At 66.6% G+C, this 19,178-nt stretch overlaps 2 protein-coding genes across 2 annotated transcripts in view; both read right to left on the bottom strand.

The window, feature by feature from the left end:
- Positions 1–3,096: 3,096 nt before the first annotated feature.
- Positions 3,097–11,393, bottom strand: LOC115642997 (olfactomedin-like). Its single transcript, XM_030546748.1, has 4 exons — positions 10,916–11,393; positions 9,335–9,547; positions 4,484–4,631; positions 3,097–3,946 (listed from the first exon to the last, which is right to left on the bottom strand). Exons 1-4 carry the CDS (start codon positions 11,042–11,044, stop codon positions 3,153–3,155), a joined length of 1,284 nt encoding a protein of 427 aa, XP_030402608.1. The 5' UTR covers positions 11,045–11,393; the 3' UTR covers positions 3,097–3,152.
- Positions 11,394–16,309: 4,916 nt separating this feature from the next.
- AXL (AXL receptor tyrosine kinase) overlaps positions 16,310–19,178 on the bottom strand; it is a 29,919-nt gene continuing 27,050 nt past the window's right edge. The window contains exons 19-20 of the mRNA XM_030546750.1: positions 18,403–18,539; positions 16,310–16,871 (exon numbers count right to left, since the gene is read on the bottom strand). Coding sequence (XP_030402610.1) covers positions 16,514–16,871; positions 18,403–18,539 — 495 coding nt within the window. The 3' untranslated portion in view covers positions 16,310–16,513. The remainder of the gene's footprint in view (positions 16,872–18,402; positions 18,540–19,178) is intronic.

Genomic DNA, 19,178 nt, shown 5'->3' with positions numbered 1-19,178 from the left:
CCCGCGCTGGGCCCGGCCAGCGGCTCAAAATGGCCGCCATCGCCCTCCTCCCGGCCCGCGCCGCGCCGCCGTGCCACGGGGCCGCTGATTGGCCGAGCGCGCCCCGCCGCGATGCAAGGCCGCTTCTCATTGGGTCACAGCCTGGCCGCCCCTCCTCCCTCCCGCGCCGCCCGTCTCCCGCTCGCGCTTAGTTTGTCAGGGGAGCTCCCATTGGCCAACGATAGCGACGGCGTTGTAACAGGCCTTACCATTGGCGGCAGGCCGCCTCCTGTGTGAGTCAATCAAACAGAGCCTCGAGGGTGTGAAGGGTGAACTTGATGGACAGCTGAAGGGTGGGCGGGGTCAGACCTACTTTGGACCAATCACAACGGCGTCCCATAATTTCCTGTTGAGTATCTCATTGGCTGAGCCCTGGGTTTATTTGTTTTCTGGGCATTTCCCATTCGCTGAGCCTGAGAGGGAGGGTGTGAGCTTGTCTGCCATTGGCTGACCCCGGGGGATATTTTGTTTCTTTGTAGAAGGGATTATTTTATTAGTGCATTTCCCATTGGCTAAGCCCAGGGTGGGAGTGTTGCAGGTGCATTTCCCATTGGCTGGGCCCTGGAAGTGGAGGGAGTTGTATGTGCATTTTCCATTGGCTGGGCCCCAGGGAGGGAGATTGTAGGTGCATTTCCCATTGGCTGGGCCCCAGGGAGGGAGATTGTAGGTGCATTTCCCATTGGCTGGGCCCTGGGGGATTTATTCTTAGTGCATTTCCCATTGGCCGAGCCCTGGGGGGATTTATTCTTAGTGCATTTCCCATTGGCTGAGCCCCGGGGGTTTTATTGTTAGTGCTGATCCAGGGTGTGTTTGGTTTGCTCAGGCAATGCAGCCCTGCAGGACTCAACGCGCCGCCTGGCCCAGTGGCAGGACGGCCAGTGGCTTTAACATAACCTGGACTCACGCTGGGCAGGCGAGGGGCACTGGCCTGCCCTGTGCGCCAGACGCAGGGTCCATCCCTCCCCGACCCTGAGCACGGCGCTCGGTTACTGTTCTGAGTGACACCAACAAACGGGGCTGCGCTCACATGATCACGTTTATTCGCTACCGGGAAGTTCTAAGCAAAATCAGGCTCCGGTGGGGCCTCAGAAAACACATGAGAAGCGGAATCGCTGACCCCCAATCCGGGGAGCCGAACTGGTCCTGGCTGTAACGCCAGCGAGGCAATGGGATGAATGGAAACCCAAGAGAACAATGACCCGGAAACCCCAAAGGTCTGATTGTCTGTTCTGGTCCCTTTGCCCCAATCCAGTCGTGGGCAGTGGACTTAGGGTAAAGGGGGATCGGGAGCTGAGATCGCAGCCCCACCCGCGCTTGCATTGGATGGGGTGGCAGAAACCGGATCGGGGCAGGAGGCAGAGTCCGGGAGCTGGGAGGGGGAATCTCCCTCGGCCCTTGAGCAAACTTAGTTCTAGCCGAGAGGTTTAAGAGAAAAAAATCACATTGGTTGGCTCTAGTGATGCAGCTGGAGGTGGGAGAGGAGGAAGCTGGCCAGTGGCTGGGGAAGAGGGCAGGAGGGAGTGAAAGGATCCGGGGAGCAAGGGGCAGGGAAGGGGGGGAAGGAGGGGGGGGGGAAAGGGAAGGGGTGGATGGGAGCTTGCAGGTGAATGGAAGGGGGGAAAGGAGGCAGGGTGGAAATGGAGGAACAGAGGAGGCTGGGCCGGAGGAGGCAGAGGGGGATGGAGGAACGGAGGAGGTGAGAAGGGGATGGAGTAACGGAGGAGGCTGGGCTGGAGGAGGCAGAGGGGGATGGAGGAACAGAGGAGGCTGGGCCGGAGGAGGCATGGTGGGAATGGAGGAACAGAGGAGGCTGGGCCGGAGGAGGCAGAGGGGGATGGAGGAACGGAGGAGGCTGGGCCGGAGGAGGCAGAGGGGGATGGAGGAACGGAGGAGGCTGGGCCGGAGGAGGCAGAGGAGGATGGAGGAACGGAGGAGGCTGGGCCGGAGGAGGCAGAGGGGGATGGAGGAATGGAGGAGGTGGAGGGGGATGGAGGAACGGAGGAGGTAGGAAGAGGATGGAGGAATGGAGAAGGCTGGGCCGGAGGAGGCAGAGGAGGATGGAGGAACGGAGGAGGCTGGGCCGGAGGAGGCAGAGGGGGATGGAGGAACGGAGGAGGCAGAGGGGGATGGAGGAACGGAGGAGGTGGAAGGGGGATGGAGGAACGGAGGAGGCTGGGCTGGAGGAGGCAGAGGAGGATGGAGGAACGGAGGAGGTGGAAGGGGGATGGAGGAACGGAGGAGGCTGGGCTGGAGGAGGCAGAGGGGGATGGAGGAACGGAGGAGGTGGAGGGGGATGGAGGAACGGAGGAGGCTGTGCCAGAGGAGGCAGAGGGGGATGGAGGAACGGAGGAGGTGGAGGGGGATGGAGGAACGGAGGAGGTAGGACGGGGATGGAGGAATGGAGAAGGCTGGGCCAGAGGAGGCAGAGGGGGATGGAGGAACGGAGGAGGTAGGACGGGGATGGAGGAATGGAGAAGGCTGGGCCAGAGGAGGCAGAGGGGGATGGAGGAACGGAGGAGGTGGAGGGGGATGGAGGAACGGAGGAGGCTGGGCTGGAGGAGGCAGAGGGGGATGGAGGAACGGAGGAGGCTGGGCTGGAGGAGGCAGAGGGGGATGGAGGAACGGAGGAGGCTGGGCCGGAGGAGGCAGAGGGGGATGGAGGAACGGAGGAGGTGGAGGGGGATGGAGGAACGGAGGAGGTAGGACGGGGATGGAGGAATGGAGAAGGCTGGGCCGGAGGAGGCAGAGGGGGATGGAGGAACGGAGGAGGCGGAGGGGGATGGAGGAACGGAGGAGGTAGGACGGGGATGGAGGAATGGAGAAGGCTGGGCCGGAGGAGGCAGAGGGGGATGGAGGAACGGAGGAGGTGGGCCGGAGGAGGCAGAGGGGGATGGAGGAACGGAGGAGGTAGGAAGGGGATGGAGGAACGGAGGAGGTGGGAAGGGGGATGGAGGAGCGGAGGAGGTAGGACGGGGATGGAGGAATGGAGAAGGCTGGGCCGGAGGAGGCAGAGGGGGATGGAGGAACGGAGGAGGTGGGAAGGGGATGGAGGAACAGAGAAGGCTGGGCCGGAGGAGGCGGGAGGCCGACCCGCAGCAGCAGCTGGCCAGGCACTAGGGCCGGAAGAGGACGTCATAGCGAAGCAGGTAGCCATCGCTGAACATGTAGAGCTTGTGGTCGGTGGGGTTGTAGCTCAGCGACCGCACGACGTCCGTCACCTTGTCCAGCGGCAGGCTGAGGTGGCTCTCCCGGCCGGTGCGGGTGTCGTAGGCGTAGAAGATCTCCTCGTGGCTGGTGCTGACTGCCCGGGTGGCGTACAGCACCCCACACACCATGAAGGCGTTGGTGGCCGCCGGCTTGTACTGGGAGGTCTGCCAGGTCTTCTCCAGGGCCAGCGAGCCGGGGCCAAGGCGGCCGATGACGATGTCGCCCTCGCTGTGCTCGGTGGCGTAGAGCACCCACAGCCCGCTCTCATCGGCAGCCAGGTCGAGGCCCTGCCAGCTGGTGCCCGCGTAGGAGAAGCGGTTGTTGAAGGTGGCGTTGGGCACCGCCTTGCGGTCGACGGCCCCGCTCTCCAGGTCCAGGCGGCAGAGGTCCCGCGCGTTGTAGCAGTTGTAGTAGAAGGAGCCGTTGTAGAGCGCTGGCCCGGCCCCCTGCCCGAAGCCGGTGATCAGCTGGTCCGTGGGGTTCCGGGCCAGCAGCAGGTCCTGGTAGGAGCCATAGAGACGCACCGAGTCCAGCCGCCGGCCGTCCAGGTTCAGGGGGGCCACCCAGTAGCGCTCCCTCCGCCAGGCGCGCAGGGCCGACTCCTTGCCCCAGGCCCCGGCCTTGTAGCTCGCACCCCGCCAGTTCAGCTGCACCACCGTGGGCTTGCCGATGCGCCAGATCCCCTGGTGGTCGCACGTGCCTGGGGGGATGGGGAGTCACAAGGGTTAGATGGCCGGGGGGGCCCAGTGGTGAGAGTGGGGTGGGGAACCAGGACTCCTGGGTTCTCTCCCCGGCTCTGGGAGGGGAGTGGGGTTTAGCAGTTGGAGCTGGGAGCCAGGACTCCTGGGTTCTCTGCCGGCTCTGACAGGAGTGGGATTCAGGCCAACCAGTGGGTGAAATGATTCAGAGGAAACCAGCCTCCCATGCTGGCCCCTGAGCTGTGTCTGAAAGCCCTGGATTTGCTGACACTATCCCTGTGTCCCTTCATCCCTGGCCTCCTCTTTCCGTCTGGCCCCCAGCCCCTCACAGCCTTCCCCCGGGGGGGCAGCCAGGGCTGCTAGCCCCACTTCTCAGACGAGACCCTGAGGCACAGAGCGACACGGTAACCTGTAGGTCACAGAGGGGGGCTCTGGGGCAGCGCCAGGGCCCAAGCCAAGAGCCCTAACCATGGGGCTGTGCTTCCCCTCGAGGGGCCCCGGAACCACCAGCACAGCGAGCGCCCCTGGGAGGGACTCACCGGTCGGCGGCTGCCGTCCCAGCAGGGGCTTGTCCTTCTGACACTCCGCCAAGCGCTGCCTAAGCCTGGTCAGCTCCCGCCTCACGGCCACCACGTGGTTCTTGTCGTAGGACTCCAGGGCGCTTACGGTGACCGACATGTTCTGGAGCTGCAAGGAACAAGGCAAGCGTCAGCCCTTCCCCACGGGGCCTGGGCACCCCGCTCCGGCGGAAGCAGGGCTCCAGGCACCCCCTCGCTGGATCCTCCCGGTGCCCAGCCTCCCGCCCTGCCCGGTGCCAAAGCCGGGCCTCTGCACTCTCAGCCATCCAGCTCCGTCGGACGCCCACCCCAGAGCAGCGGCTCTGACAGTGGTGAGCTCAGAGCACTTTTCCACCCAGCCAAATGTCACCAAAAATGTCCCGTCTCCGACACCGCCAATTAGCCAATAAGTCCAGGTCACGCTCCAGGACACAATCTAGATAGTCACCCTCCAGCGCCTCGTGGCCACGTCCTCCCCAACCTCTGAAGCAGAGGGAACAGAGAAACCCAGCCTGGAGACTAGGTGGGAAGGCATCTAGTGGGCCAAGCCCCCCAGCTGGGGTAAGCCCCAGCCTGTAGCCCAAATCCCCATGAGAGCTGGGGGGGGAATTGAATCCCAAACTTTTTTCTAGGGGAAAAATGCAGATTTGGCAAAATGCCAAAACGTTTCGTGAATTTACATCAGTTTCACCAAATTGTTTCTGTTGGAAACCCCCCCCCCAACCCCAAAACAATTCCGAGCCACCCGGACTGGGTCGTGTTTGGGGGTTTCAACGGGCCTCTCTGTTTAGAACCAGCCCCACGGCAAAGGATTAAAAAGGACCCAAATCAAAACGAAAGGGTAACAAGCAAAACGTTTCATTCAGCCCCAAATAAATCCCTGCCCGCACAACTTTTCGATGCACCAAACAGCACAAAACTATTTGTCCTCGGTTCGACGCAAAACAATTGTTCTTCAGAGAACCAAAATATCCGTTATTTGCACAGCTCGGCCCTGCTACCGTCCCCGGTGCTGTGCTGGCCGGTGTTCCTGCCCGGCCAGGTGTTCCCAGGACCGTCCCGGAGGTAGCTGTCCCGGGAAATCTGTCCGGGTGCTCAGCCCACGCTGGCTGCTGTGACGGGCGATAGGCGATCCCCGCTTTACGGCCCTCACCCCGCTGGGGTCCTATGCGTATTTTAGTGTGTCCCACCTGAGGCTCGGAAATGAACTCGTCCAGCGAGACCACGGAGGATGGTGAAATAGAAACATTTTTATTGCCGTTCGTTTCTTTAGCAGCGACTAAGGGGATGGTGGGACAGCGCCAGGGGACATGCAGGCGGGGGGAGGGCAGAGCATGCAGGGAAATACAAGGAAGCAGGGGCGGTTTCACTGGAAAGGACGCCTTGGGGCTGCGTTTATCCCTGGTGGAAGGGGGCCAGGCCCCGGCTGGCTGTAGCCCACGACAGAATCGTCCAGCGCTGGGACTCCTGGGTGAGTTCGGGATTTCAGTGGCAGCTGGACCCTGGCAGTGGGGTCACGTTTCCCTGCTGCAGCCAGGCCCGGGAACGACTTCAGGACCGCCTGGAAGTCACCAGAGCCCCCCAAGCCTTGGGGTGTGGCCAAAACTATGCCACGCCCACTGGGGGTGGGACAAAGGGAGATGCAACTGTCAATCACTGGCACCGATTAACCCTTCCTGGATTTCTAGGGCCGGGTGCCACAGAACCAGATGGGGAGAGCGGGTGGCGTGAAGCTCCAGCTGACGAGATCGGCAGCAGATTCCCAGGGTGGCCGAGCCCGTGTGCGGGTGGCTGATGGCCTCCGGCGGGGCGAGGATCCCAGTCCCCCTGTCCCAGCCTCACCCTTCCGCCTCGGGACCCGGCCGGCTGGCGGCTCACTGTGGCTTCCAGCAGGCGAAGGACCTCTTGTGAGACCTCCTGTCCCAGCGCCGGGGGGCCAGGATGACGTAGTCCTCCTTGGGCTTGCCCCACCAGTGGGGGGCATCCAGGAGCTCACACGCCCGGGCCCGCTGGGTCCTGCGAAGGAGGTAGATGAGGGGGCAGTTCCAGCGCCGGTCGATGAGGGACTTGCCCTGGACGTTGACGAAGGGCAGGATGTAGTTGGTGGGGCGGCAGAAAGTCACAAAGAGCTGAAAGACCAAGATATGGGGTGGGAGTCAAGGGCGCCCGGGGCTCCTGGCGAGGGGGCTGCAGGGCGCAGGGGTTGCCGGCGTCTGGCTGGAGACGTCTGTGGGGAGGGGGCAGAGCTGGGACAAAGCAGCGCAGGCCCCACCGGGCCACGGAAGAGTCTGTCGGGGAGGCTGTCGAAAGGGTGGGAATCCTGCCGGGTCCCAGCGATGTCCTGCCATAGGGCCGCCACGCTCCGGCAAACGGCCCCTCCAGTGCGTTTCTCGTTATCGTTAGCAGCAAGACTTTGTGTGGCCCGTCACTGGAGAAACAGGACTTCTCCCAACAGCCACAGAGCGAACTCCGGCCTGGCCCAGTCCCAGCAGAGCTTTCCCACCGCGCACGAGCACCAGACACTCGCCCCAACGGGGTCAGGTGCTTAGAAACGGGGTCGCCCTGTCCGGCGTCCTCCGCAGAGGGGGCTCCCCAGCCGGCAAGGCAGGATCGTCAGCCAGGCTCTTTGAACATGGACCTGACCCCGATGAGGAATGAATTGGGTACGCGGAGGCTGACCCTTTATTGTAACTTTGCCTGTCTGTGGGGGGTTGGGGGTGGGAATTAAATTTCTAACCCTGGCGCTTGTGAGGAAAAGCTTGAAAATGTGACTTGAGCAGAACCAACGAAGCAACACTGCCTGGGTCTGCAGAGAGCCTGAGCCCATCGCTGGGTGGGGGGAGCTGCCCCGAGTGCGAGTGATGCAGCGACACTGCCTGGGTCTGCAGGGACCCATAGCCCATCGCTGGGTGGGGGGAGCTGCCCCGAGTGTGAGTGACACTGCCTGGGTCTGCAGAGAGCCTGAGCCCGTCGCTGGGTGAGGGGAGCTGCCCCGAGTGCGAGTGACTCAGCGACACTGGCTGGGTCTGCAGAGAGCCTGAGCCCGTCGCTGGGTGAGGGGAGCTGCCCCGAGTGTGAGTGACGCAGCGACACTGCCTGGGTCTGCAGGGAGCCTGAGCCCGTCGCTGGGTGGGGGGAGCTGCCCCGAGTGTGAGTGACGCAGCGACGCTGCCTGGGTCTGCAGGGAGCCTGAGCCCGTCGCTGGGTGAGGGGAGCTGCCCCGAGTGCGAGTGACTCAGCGACACTGGCTGGGTCTGCAGAGAGCCTGAGCCCGTCGCTGGGTGAGGGGAGCTGCCCCGAGTGTGAGTGACGCAGCGACACTGCCTGGGTCTGCAGAGAGCCTGAGCCCATCGCTGGGTGGGGGGAGCTGCCCCGAGTGTGAGTGACGCAGCGACACTGCCTGGGTCTGCAGGGAGCCTGAGCCCGTCGCTGGGTGGGGGGAGCTGCCCCGAGTGTGAGTGACGCAGCGACACTGCCTGGGTCTGCAGAGAGCCTGAGCCTGTCGCTGGGAGCAGGGGGAGCTGCCCTAAGTGTGAGTGATGCAGCGACACTGCCTGGGTCTGCAGAGAGCCTGAGCCCGTTGCTGGGTGGGGGGAGCTGCCCCGAGTGTGAGTGATGCTGCCTGGGTCTGCAGAGAGCCTGAGCCCGTCGCTGGGTGGGGGGAGCTGCCCCGAGTGTGAGTGACGCTGCCTGGGTCTGCAGAGAGCCTGAGCCCGTCGCTGGGTGGGGGGAGCTGCCCCGAGTGTGAGTGACGCTGCCTGGGTCTGCAGAGAGCCTGAGCCTGTCGCTGGGTGGGGAGAGCTGCCCCGAGTGTGAGTGACGCAGCGACGCTGCCTGGGTCTGCAGAGAGCCTGAGGCCATCGCTGGGTGGGGGCAGCTGCCCCGAGTGTGAGTGACGCAGCGACGCTGCCTGGGTCTGCAGAGAGCCTGAGCCTGTCGCTGGGTGGGGGGAGCTGCCCCAAGTGTGAGTGACGCAGCGACGCTGCCTGGGTCTGCAGAGAGCCTGAGCCCATCGCTGGGTGGGGGGAGCTGCCCCAAGTGTGAGTGACGCAGCGACGCTGCCTGGGTCTGCAGAGAGCCTGAGCCTGTCGCTGGGAGCAGGGGGAGCTGCCCTGAGTGTGAGTGACGCAGCGACGCTGCCTGGGTCTGCAGAGAGCCTGAGCCCGTCGCCGGGTGAGGGGAGCTGCCCTGAGTGTGAGTGACGCAGCGACACTGCCTGGGTCTGCAGAGAGCCTGAGCCCATCGTGTGTGCAGGCGACCGCATGGCTCTGGTGGGAGTAGATGGGGGCCCCACACATGGAGGGACAGGCAGGGGCTGAGATCTCCCTGCTGCGGGTGGGACCCAAACCCCACTGAAGCCCAGAGAAAGCCGGCCTGGCAGTGGGCCCCGTGCCAGCCCCCAGGAGGGTGGGGGTCGGTTTTGCGGGCACTTCATGGCATCAGTCCCACCCTGACAGGGGCTGCTCTGGAGGGGGACGCTCTTCTGGGGCGGGGCTTACATGGATTATCCCCTGAGGGCCTGGCCTGTGTCTGGAAAGGAAGCAATTGGCCGCAGAAGAGGAGTGAGCGAGTGACACGCAGCCTTCCCAGCTTGCAATTGGCTGGTTCTTCCTGCCACTCCGTGCTGGGGGGAATCCCTTCGCCCCCCAACACGAGGGCCAGCCGGGGGTCTGAGCGTGGGTGGGAATCAGGGGTCGCCCCGAGCGCCCCCACAGTCCATCTTTCACCCCTGGGCCAGCCTGTGTCTGATCCACACGGGATCTGAGCCCAGCCCTGCCCTGCCAGGGGGGCCCGGGCCCTTCCTGCCAGACCCCAGCACCGTGAGACGCTCACCTCCCGGTGCACCACCTCCACCGTGGTGTCGCTTCCGTTGAGGGAGGAGCGGAGGTGGCCCACGAAGGACTCCATCTCGCCGATCTCCTTCCGCAGCTCCTGGAAGTCCAGCTCGGTGGGGGTCAGGTCGCCCACCTCCAGCAGCTGCAGCCGGCGGCTGGCGTTCTGCAGCTTGGCCTCGTACCACGCTAGGCGCTGCCCGTATTCCTGGAGCTGCCGGGGGGAGGAAGTAAAGACCCGGGGAGAGGGTGTCAGACCTCATCTGGTGTAAATCCACATTACTCCCCTGGGTCAGAACCAGCCCCGACCTCACTGCAGTCAGGGGTGACTCTGGATTAACACTGGAGCAGCTGAGATCAGAACCAGCCCCGACCCCACTGCAGTCAGGGGTGACTCCGGATTAACACTGGAGCAGCTGAGATCAGAACCAGCCCTGACCCCAGTGCAGTCAGGGGTGACTCTGGATTAACACTGGAGCAGCTGAGATCAGAACCCAGCCCCAACCCCACTGCAGTCGGGGGTGACTCCGGATTAACACTGGAGCATCTGAGATCAGAACCCAGCCCCAACCCCACTGCAGTCGGGGGTGACTCCGGATTAACACTGGAGCAGCTGAGATCAGAACCCAGCCCCGACCGCACTGCAGTCAGGGGTGACTCCGGATTAACACTGGAGCAGCTGAGATCAGAACCCAGCCCCGACCCCACTGCAGTCGGGGGTGACTCTGGATTCACACCCGTGTTACTCCCGGTGGGGGGGCTGGACGTGGGGGGAGCTCCCTGCCCGTCTTGGTCACACCCACCGGCTGGCCAGCAGAAATCCCTTCCCCTGAACATTTCACAGTCTGGGGAACCAGGAAACAAAGCCCAGATTCCCCTGGAGCCAGGACAGAGTCAGAGGCGAGATCCCCAGGGAGGGAGTTTGGTGGAAAGGTTCCCTTCTGCGCCTGGGTCAGTTTCACCAACGACATTGACGAGAACCGTCCAGTGGCCTCCCCCCAGTGCCGGAAGAGGGGGCGCCCAGAGCTGGGGGGGGCAGGGCTGAGACTGATGGGGGCACGGGGGGGTGTCTCGCTCCGGTGGGCTGAGTCTGGGCCCCGGTGAGTCCGGGGACGACGTCGTTCGTTGTTCCCTTGGGCTTGGCCTTGGCACTGAGACGCTGGGAGCCCAGAGCCCCGGGGAGGGGGGAGAGCGGGGGCAGGGGATGCTTGTTTGGCGAGTGATTCACTAGTGGCAAGAAATGGTCTAAAATTGGCCCTCGGCGGCTAGGGCCGGAGGCGTCCCCCTCCCCCCCCGACGGTGCCGAGAGCCAGGCCAGCAGAGGGCAGCTGTGCCACACGCAGCCTAGGCCTTGCACCAGGGCTGAGTACCCCGAGAATGGCTGCCCCAGAGGCTGATTGGCTGCTCAAGGGCAGCTCTGTCAGCTCCCAGCCTGCAGCCCCCCCTTGCGTAGCCTGCCCTGACCAGGACCAGCCCCGGGGCTGATGCTGCCCTGGCCTGGGGGGGAAGGAACTGGCCCGAGGTCACGCAGAGCCAGGGCCCCTGACCCCTCGGTTCTCCCCCGTCCCCTCCCCAGCCTCACCTTCTCCATCTCCCGCTGCACACGGAGGGTCAGGTTGTGGGCGGACGACTCCAGCAGCTCGATCCGCTGCAAGGGGAAGGTGTCGTCGGGCAGGATGACGGTGCAGACACAGTGACCGCTGGCGTCCATCACGCTGCTCAGATTCTGGACGGCCTGGAAGGGGGAGTGGGGAGCAGGCGGAACCCATTACCGAAGCGTCACGTCTCACGTCCCCTCCCCGAAGCACCACGGGAATGCAGCCACTTCTGGGGAGGAGCGCGTCAGAAGGTGCAGCGGCCAGGGCAGAGGGGCAAGTTTGTGCAGAGGGGATCGGAGCGGGTGGAGGGGAATCCCAGGGGACATTTCATGGGCACTCAGCACGGACAGGCCTGGAATCGCCAGTCACCCCGGCAGGATTTCACCCATGTCCAAGGCGGGCAGGTGATTTCAACCTCCGGGCCGCCCTGGCCCTGGCAAAGCGGCGCATGGGCCAAGATACTCACGGAGGCAGCCGTCCAGCGCAGGAGCGGACAGCCCGCCAGGAACAGGGCTAGCACGATGGTGGACATGGCCCGTCTGTGTCAGCCCTCGGCGCCTCCAGGTGCTTTATATCGGCAGCGGAAGGTGCCGCAGGCCCGCGCGTGACGGAGGGACAGGCTGATAATAGCCATTCACTAGCCGGGTGACCTGACACTGATCCCTAAATTGGCTGGTTTCAGGTTGATTTGTTCAGCTCAGTGATTGACGGGCTGCATGTGCCAGCGAGATAGCAGGGCAGGGGGATTAACGGGGAGGGGGGAGTGTCTCATGCCTAAGCAAGAGAGGCCTGAGCCCTGGGGGTGACCTGATGGAAACCCGGGGGGGGGAGGGGGCGCTGCAGGGGGTGCTAAGGAGCCAAGGCTGGAGCGGGCTAGCAGGGGCCTGCGGGTCAGGAGAGGCACCAGCAGAGCTGTGGGGGGACAGGACCGGGGTAGCAGGGGGCTACGGGTCAGGAGTGAGGGGCACCAGCAGAGCTGCAGGGGGCAGGGCTGGGCTAGCAGGGGCTGTGGGTCAGGAGTGAGGGGCACCAGCAGAGCTGCAGGGGGCAGGGCTGGGTTAGCAGGGGCTGCGGGTTGGGAGTGAGGGGCACTGGCAGAGCTGCAGGGGGCAGGGCTGGGCTAGCAGGGGCTGTGGGTCAGGAGTGAGGGGCACTAGCAAGCCTGGGGGGAGCCCAGGGCTGGGTTAGCAGGGGCTGTGGGTCGGGAGTGAGGGGCACCAGCAGAGCTGCAAGGGGCAGGGCTGGGCTGGCAGGGGCTGTGGGTCGGAAGTGAGGGGCACTGGCAGGGCTGGGGGGGGGCAGAGCTGGGCTGACAGGGGGCTGCGGGTCAGGAGTGAGGGGCACTGCAGATCTGGGTGCAGGAGGGAACCCAGGCCTGGGGTAACAGGGGGCTGCGGGTGGGGAGTGAGGAGCACAGAATCCAGAGCTGATGATGGGGAGGGTGATGGGGGGAATTGCTGTAAATCCCATTGTGTAACCAGGCCCTGCAGAAACTTGGCATGTTCGCGCCACCCCCCGCCCCCGTATCAGTTTGCGGAACAGCCCCCAGAGCAAAGGGGGAGGATTGTCCTTCTCTGACGGGCCTCCACCCCCCAATTGCAAAATGTCTTAATCCCCCCTGATAAGGGGAGCGTTGGCAGCGAGGCACTGGGGAGCCTTTGTTCTTGGTGGGCAAATGGAAACCAGCCCCCATCATATCGGGGCTCCAGAGCTGGGGGCTCAGCTCCCTGGGGCAAGACAGGCCACGACTCCCCGGATCTCAGAGCTGGCGCTCAGAGGCACAGGGTTAGCAGGGGGCTGCAGGTCGGGAGTGAGCGGCACCAGCAAAGCTGGGAGGGGCAGGGCTGGGCTAGCAGGGGCTGTGGGTCAGGAGTGAGGGGCACCGGCACAGCTGGGGGGGAGCCCAAGGCTAGGCGAGCAGGGGGCTGCGGGTCAGGAGTGAGGGGCACCGGCACAGCTCGGGGGGAGCCCAGGGCTAGGCGAGCAGGGGGCTGCGGGTTGGGAGTGAGGGGCACCAGCAGAGGTGGGGGGCAGGGTTGGGCTAGCAGGGCTGCAGGTCGGGAGTGAGGGGCACCGGCAGAGGTGGGGGGCAGGGTTGGGCTAGCAGGGCTGCAGGTCGGGAGTGAGGGGCACAGGCAGAGGTGGGGGACACCCCCGGGGGCTACAGGTTGGGATTGAGGAGCATCGCTCCACTGACATCAGAACCACCCCACTTTGCACCAGCCACGCAAAACATGGCAGGACCGAACCAGCTGTGCCCAGCCCGTTCCCCCACCCCCACTGCTCTCCTGGGGCTAGGGCAGCACGTGGCCCATGGCGGGGCACGGCTGCCAGCACCAGACCCCCCAAGGCCCCAGGTGCCCCCTGCCCCTGTGGGCACCTGCCCTCCCCAGCAGCTCCCCTCACACTGGCTCCAGGCAGGACTGGGGGAGGGGGGGGGCGTGTTTTATAGCCCCAGGAGCTCCTCCCACTCCCAGCATGCTTTGCTCAGAGGATACTCCAGCCAGCTCCCCCCCCCCACCCCACAGACACACTGGGGCCTGCTCCGGCTCCCACACGTTCTCCCTGGGGCCCAGCCCCACTGTTCCAGGCTGTTTGCCATGGGGCCCAGCCCAGCGCTGGACGGGTCCGTTAACCCTCCGGCTGGGGCAGCCCTGATACAAGGACCAGCCTGGCTATGGGTGGCTAGTCAGTGACAGAGTCAGACCCCCCTCCCCCTGCTGGGAGAGAACCCCAGAGTCCTGGCTCCCAGCCGCCCCGCTCTCACCACTAGCCCCCGCTGCCCTCCCCCTGCTGGGAGAGAACCCTGGAATCCTGGCTCCCAGCCCCCCACTCCCCTCCCCCCGCTGGGAGAGAACCCCGGAGTCCTGGCTCCCAGCCACCTGCTCTCACCGCTAGCCCCCGCTGCCCTCCCCCTGCTGGGAGAGAACCCTGGAATCCTGGCTCCCAGCCCCCCTCCCCCACTGGGAGAGAACCCTGGAGTCCTGGCTCCCAGCCCCCTGCTCTCACCGCTAGCCCCCGCTGCCCTCCCCCTGGTGGGAGAGAACCCTGGAGTCCTGACACCCAGCCCCCCGCTGGGAGAGAACCCTGGAGTCCTGGCTCCCAGCCCCCTGCTCTCACCGCTAGCCCCCGCTGCCCTCCCCCCGCTGGGAGAGAACCCCGGAGTCCTGGCTCCCAGCCCCCTGCTCTCACCGCTAGCCCCCGCTGCCCTCCCCCTGCTGGGAGAGAACCCTGGAGTCCTGGCTCCCAGCCCCCTGCTCTCACCGCTAGCCCCCGCTGCCCTCCCCCTGCTGGGAGAGAACCCTGGAGTCCTGACACCCAGCCCCCCGCTGGGAGAGAACCCCGGAGTCCTGGCACCCAGCCCCCCGCTCTCACCACTAGCCCCCGCTCTGAAGCGGAGATGGAAGCCGCTCACCAGCTCGGCTCGGCAGCGTTTATTTATAAGCTCTCGCTCGGCTCGCGCCCTGACAGGGACGCGGGTGCGTTAAAACCGGAGCCGCCGTTCCATATACAGCGTGTAAACAGCCTGTGTACAGTTCTGTGAGCGTCCCGCCGGCGCGTCGCCAGGAACCGGCTGCGTCCCTCGCCCGGGCCCTGGTTGGGCCGGATTTGCTGCCGGGCGTTCGGCTCAGGGCAGCGCTGGGGCTGGTGGTGCAGCGTGGGCATCGTAACGGCCGGGTGCACGGGCCAGCACGCGGGGGGCTAGCGAAGGCTGAATTCCCTGCAGCCCCCGAGCTGGGGGCCCGTCTTTCTCCCCCGAGCCGGGCGCCCTGAGGGTGGTGACGGCGGGCGCAGCCCCGGGAAGCTCTTGGCCTCGATGGGTTTGGGAGCAGGCTGGGGCCCGGTGCCTGCCACGTCCGCGCTGTGCTCCCTTTCTGTGGGGAGCCCCACGGCACACGCATACCCGCAGCAGCACAGACGTCCCCCAGCCGGACGGAGCTCACAGGCCGTCCCGTGCAGGCTGCATCCAGTCCGGCCGCTGTCGGGCTGCTCTACGGCCGGAGGGATTCGAACCTGGCGCCGGTTGGCAGCGGCTCAGACTGCCGTGCGCCCGGCCTGACACGGACATAGTGCAAAAGTGGCTTCATCTCTAACCCGGGCTCCTGAATCAGCCCCATGTCCCTGGGCCCGCGCTGGCCTCGCCCAGGGCTTTGGCCACGGCAAAGCGCAGCCCCGGCCCGGCGGCCCTTTGCCCGAGTTCCCCGGTCGGTTTCCTTGTGCTCCTGGCGGGGCCGCGTCTGAAGAGCCGCCGGTTGGGTTCGAACCTCCAGAGTGGCCCAGGACCCGACGTGACGCCCTACCTGGCAGAACGGAGGGGAGCTGGGCACCGGACGCTGGCGGCATCCAGGGGGCAGCTCGGTCCCAGGAATCCCCCACACGCAGCGGCTCCGGGCCCGGGGCTTTGGGAGCCGGCCCCGCCCCGTGACTCTCTTCCCGTAATGCTCCGCCGGCTCCGTCGTACCAGCCTGGCGGGAGTCGGTGGCCAGGTCCGTGGTGGCTCCTGTGAGCTCCCGCTGGGGTGGCCGGCGCCGTGGGTCATTCCCCAGCGTGGGGTGACCTCGATCTGGCCCTGAGGGCCTGGTCCCATCCCGGCGAGGGGCAGGGCCCCGCTCCGGCCTATGGCAGTGAAACAGCTGGAGGAGAAATGGCAGGGCTGGGCCAGGGGTGGGGGGCAGCAGCCCAGCCAGTCCCTGCCCTGCCCCAGCCTGGCCACCCCCCTGCTCAGCCCGAGGGGGGCAATTGGTGTATGTGCCATGGGGGGCAGCCAGGCCTGGGCTCAGCAGGGAGACCGTCCACGTGGCAAAGGGGGCTGGGAGGGAAGGTCTCGCTGGGGGCCTGGCTGCAGGTGGGGAAGGGTGGGAGGGATTTGGGGAGGATGGGTTGGGGGGCCGGGTTCCCCTGTTGGGGGTGGAAGGGTTGGTGGGGACAGGCAATGTTGGGGGAGGAGTTGTTGGGGATTGGAGTTGGGTGAGGGGGGGCAGAGGCCCAGGGTCAGTGGGGGGGTCAGACAGGAAATGGTGGGTGGGGCCCAGGATCGGGGGCAGTCAGACAGGAGATGGGGGGCAGGGGCCCAGGGTCATTGGGGGGTCAGACAGGATATTGTGGGTGGGGCCCAGGATTGGGGGGGGTCAGACAGGAGATGGGGGGCAGGGGCCCAGGGTCAGTGGGGGGGTCAGACAGGAAATGGTGGGTGGGGCCCAGGAGCGGAGGGATCAGACAGGAGATGGGGCAGGGGCCCATAATCGGGGGGGTCAGACAGGAGATGGGGGCAGGGGACTAGGATCGAGGGGGTCAGACAGGAAAGGGAGGACAGGGGCCCTGGATTGGGGGGATCAGGCAGGAAAAGGGGGCGGGGCCCAGGATTTTGGGGGCAGACAGGAAATGGGGGGTGGGGCCCGGGATTGGGGGGGTCAGAGAGGAGATGGGGGGCAGAGGCCTAGGATTGGGGGGGTCAGACATGAGATGGGGGCAGCTGGTATAGGGAGGGTCTCCAGGCCACCCCAGCAGGCTGCCCAGCCCTGCCAGTGAGATGGGGATTGGGGCCCCCTGGGGATCGGGGCCCCCTGGGGATCAGCCCCTCCTCAGGCCCCCTCCTCGGAGGCGGTGCAGGGCGCGGGGGAGGCGGGGGGGTCACCCGGCCGCCGGCCGCTCTCGGGGGGGGCGGGGCACAGGACGTAGCGTCCCTCCCCCTCGGCCCGGTGCACCTGGGCCGCCACGGCCCCCTTTGGGAGCAGCTGCTCCTTGGCCGGCAGCTCAGGGCCCGGCCCCCCCACAGCGCCCTGCTCTGCCCCCCCATCCTCCATGTTGACGTAGAGGATCTCGTCGGGGCCCTGGGCGGCCGGGAGACTCTGCAGCGTCTTCTCCAGCGCCCCGTGCAGCTCCTCGAAGCTGGGGCGCTCCTTGGGGTGCAGGGCCCAGCAGCTGGTCATCAGCTGGTACCTGGGGAGAGGGGCAGCGATCAATGGGGGGCCACCTCTGCCCCACAGCTACAGGGATGTGGCCCCTCTGGGGCAGGGCTGGATATACGTGGTCCCCTTGCCTGGCGTAGAGCCGCAGTCGCAGGGCATGGGGGGGCTGGTTATACGGGGTTCCCTCGCCCGGCACAGAGCTGCAGACACCTCTGGGGTGGGGCACAGGTGGGCCATACGGCGATCCCCCGGCTGGGGCTGAGATGCAGCATGCTGGGAATGCCCGAGGGTGGGCATGGCATGCTGGAGGCAGGACCTTGGGGGGATCCCCATGGCATGCTGGGAGGTCCTGGGGGTCTGGGAGGGCCCTGGAGGGTCCCTGCAGAATGCCAGCAGGTCCTGGAGATCTGGGGGGGTCCCTGTGGTGTGCTGCCAGGTCCTGGGGGGTTCTGGAGGGTCCCCGCGGCATGCCAGCAGGTCCCGGGGCTCTGGGGGGTCCCCACGGCATGCCAGCAGGTCCCAGGGCTCTGGGGGGTCCCCGCGGCATGCCGGCAGGTCCCGGGGGTCTGGAGGGGGTGTCTCTGCGGCATGCTGGCAGGTCCCAGGGGTGTGAGGTTGTCCCCGCAGCGTGCCAGCATGTCCCAGGGGTCTGGGGGTGGCGGGAGTCCCCGCGGCGTGCCGGCAGGTCCCGGGGGTCTGGAGGGGGTGTCCCTGTGGCATGCTGGCAGGTCCCAGGGGTGTGAGGTTATCCCCGCAGCGTGCCAGCATGTCCCAGGGGTCTGGGGGTGGCGGGAGTCCCCGCGGCGTGCCGGCAGGTCCCGGGGGTCTGGAGGGGGTGTCCCTGTGGCATGCTGGCAGGTCCCAGGGGTGTGAGGTTATCCCCGCAGCGTGCCAGCAGGTCCCAGGGGTCTGGGGGTGGCGGGAGTCCCTGCAGCGTGCCGGCAGGTCCCGGGGGTCTCGGGGTGCAGGGAGTCCCCGCGGCGTGCCAGCAGGTCCCGGGGGTCTGCGGGTGCAGGGGGTCCCCGCTGCATGCTGGCAGGTCCTGTGGGTCTCGGGGTGCGGGGATTCCCCGCGGCATGCCGGCAGGTCCCGGGGGTCTGGGGGTGGGTGGGGTCCCCGCGGCATGCCGGCAGGCCCCTGGGTCTGGGTGGGGTCCCCACAGCGTGCTGGCAGGTCCCGGGGGCCTGGGGGCTGCAGGGGGGTCCCTGTGGCATGCCGGCAGGTCCCAGGGGTCTGGAGGGGTCCCTGTGGCGTGCTGGCAGGTCCCAGGAGTCTGGGGGCTGCAGGGGAGGTCCCTGCGGCATGCCAGCAGGGCCTGGGAGTCTGTATGGGGGTCCCCGCGACCTGCCGGCAGGTCTCCGGGGTCTGGAGGGGGGTCCCTGTGGTGTGCTGGCAGGTCCCGGGGGCCTGGGGGCTGCAGGGGGGTCCCTGTGGCATGCCGGCAGGGCCTAGGGGTCTGTAGGGGGGTCCCTGCAATGTGTCTGGGGGCTGCAGGGGGGTCCCTGCGGCGTGCCGGCAGGGCCTGGGGGAGGCCGGGGGTCCCGGGGGACGGGTGCTCTTACAGCCCGTCCAGGCAGTCGAGGGGCTGCTTGAGGCGATGGCCCTGGCGCAGGTAGTCGTAGATCTCGCTGTTCTCCACGCCCGGGTACGGTGTCTGCCCCCGCGTGGCGATCTCCCACATGGTGACCCCGAATGACCACTGCAGGAGGAGAGCGTCAGCGCCGCGTGGGCCGGGCCACGAGGGGTCTGGGGGCATCCACCATGGGCTGGGGGGCAGGAGGGGGCAGTGGCTGCGTTGGGTGGGGTCGGTAGCTGGGTAGGAGGGGTTGTGGCTGCACCAGGAGAGGCTGGTAGCCAGGCAGGAGGGGTCCGTAGCCATGCTGGGAGGGGTCGTGGCCGCGCCAGGAGGAGCCAGTGGCTGCGCCGGGGGGCTAGTAGCTGGGCTGGGAGAGGTCGGTAGCCACGCAGGAGGGGTCGTGGCTGCAGAAGGCAGGAGAGGTTGTGGCTGCGTCAGGAGGGGCTCACAGCCATGCTGGGAGGGGTCGTGACTGTGCCAGGAGGAACCAGTGGCTGCGCCGGGGGGCTAGTAGCTGGGCTGGGAGAGGTCGGTAGCCAGGCAGGAGGGGTCGGTAGCTGCACCGGAGGGGTCATGGCCGCACCAGGCAGGAGGGGTCATGGCCGGGCAGGAGGGGTTCTAGCCACGCACGAGGGGTCATGGCTGCACCAGGCAGGAGAGGTTGTGGCTGCACCAGGAGGGGCCCATAGCCGGCAGGAGGGGTCGGTAGCTGCGCAGGAGGGGCTCGTAGCCGTGCAGGAGGGGTCGGTAGCCGCACAGGAG

Source organism: Gopherus evgoodei, unplaced genomic scaffold (genome assembly GCF_007399415.2).
Source record: "Gopherus evgoodei ecotype Sinaloan lineage unplaced genomic scaffold, rGopEvg1_v1.p scaffold_48_arrow_ctg1, whole genome shotgun sequence".
Taxonomy (NCBI): Eukaryota; Metazoa; Chordata; order Testudines; family Testudinidae; genus Gopherus; species Gopherus evgoodei.
Note: the sequence above shows the minus strand (reverse complement) of the source record. Positions and strands in the feature narration are given on the sequence as shown.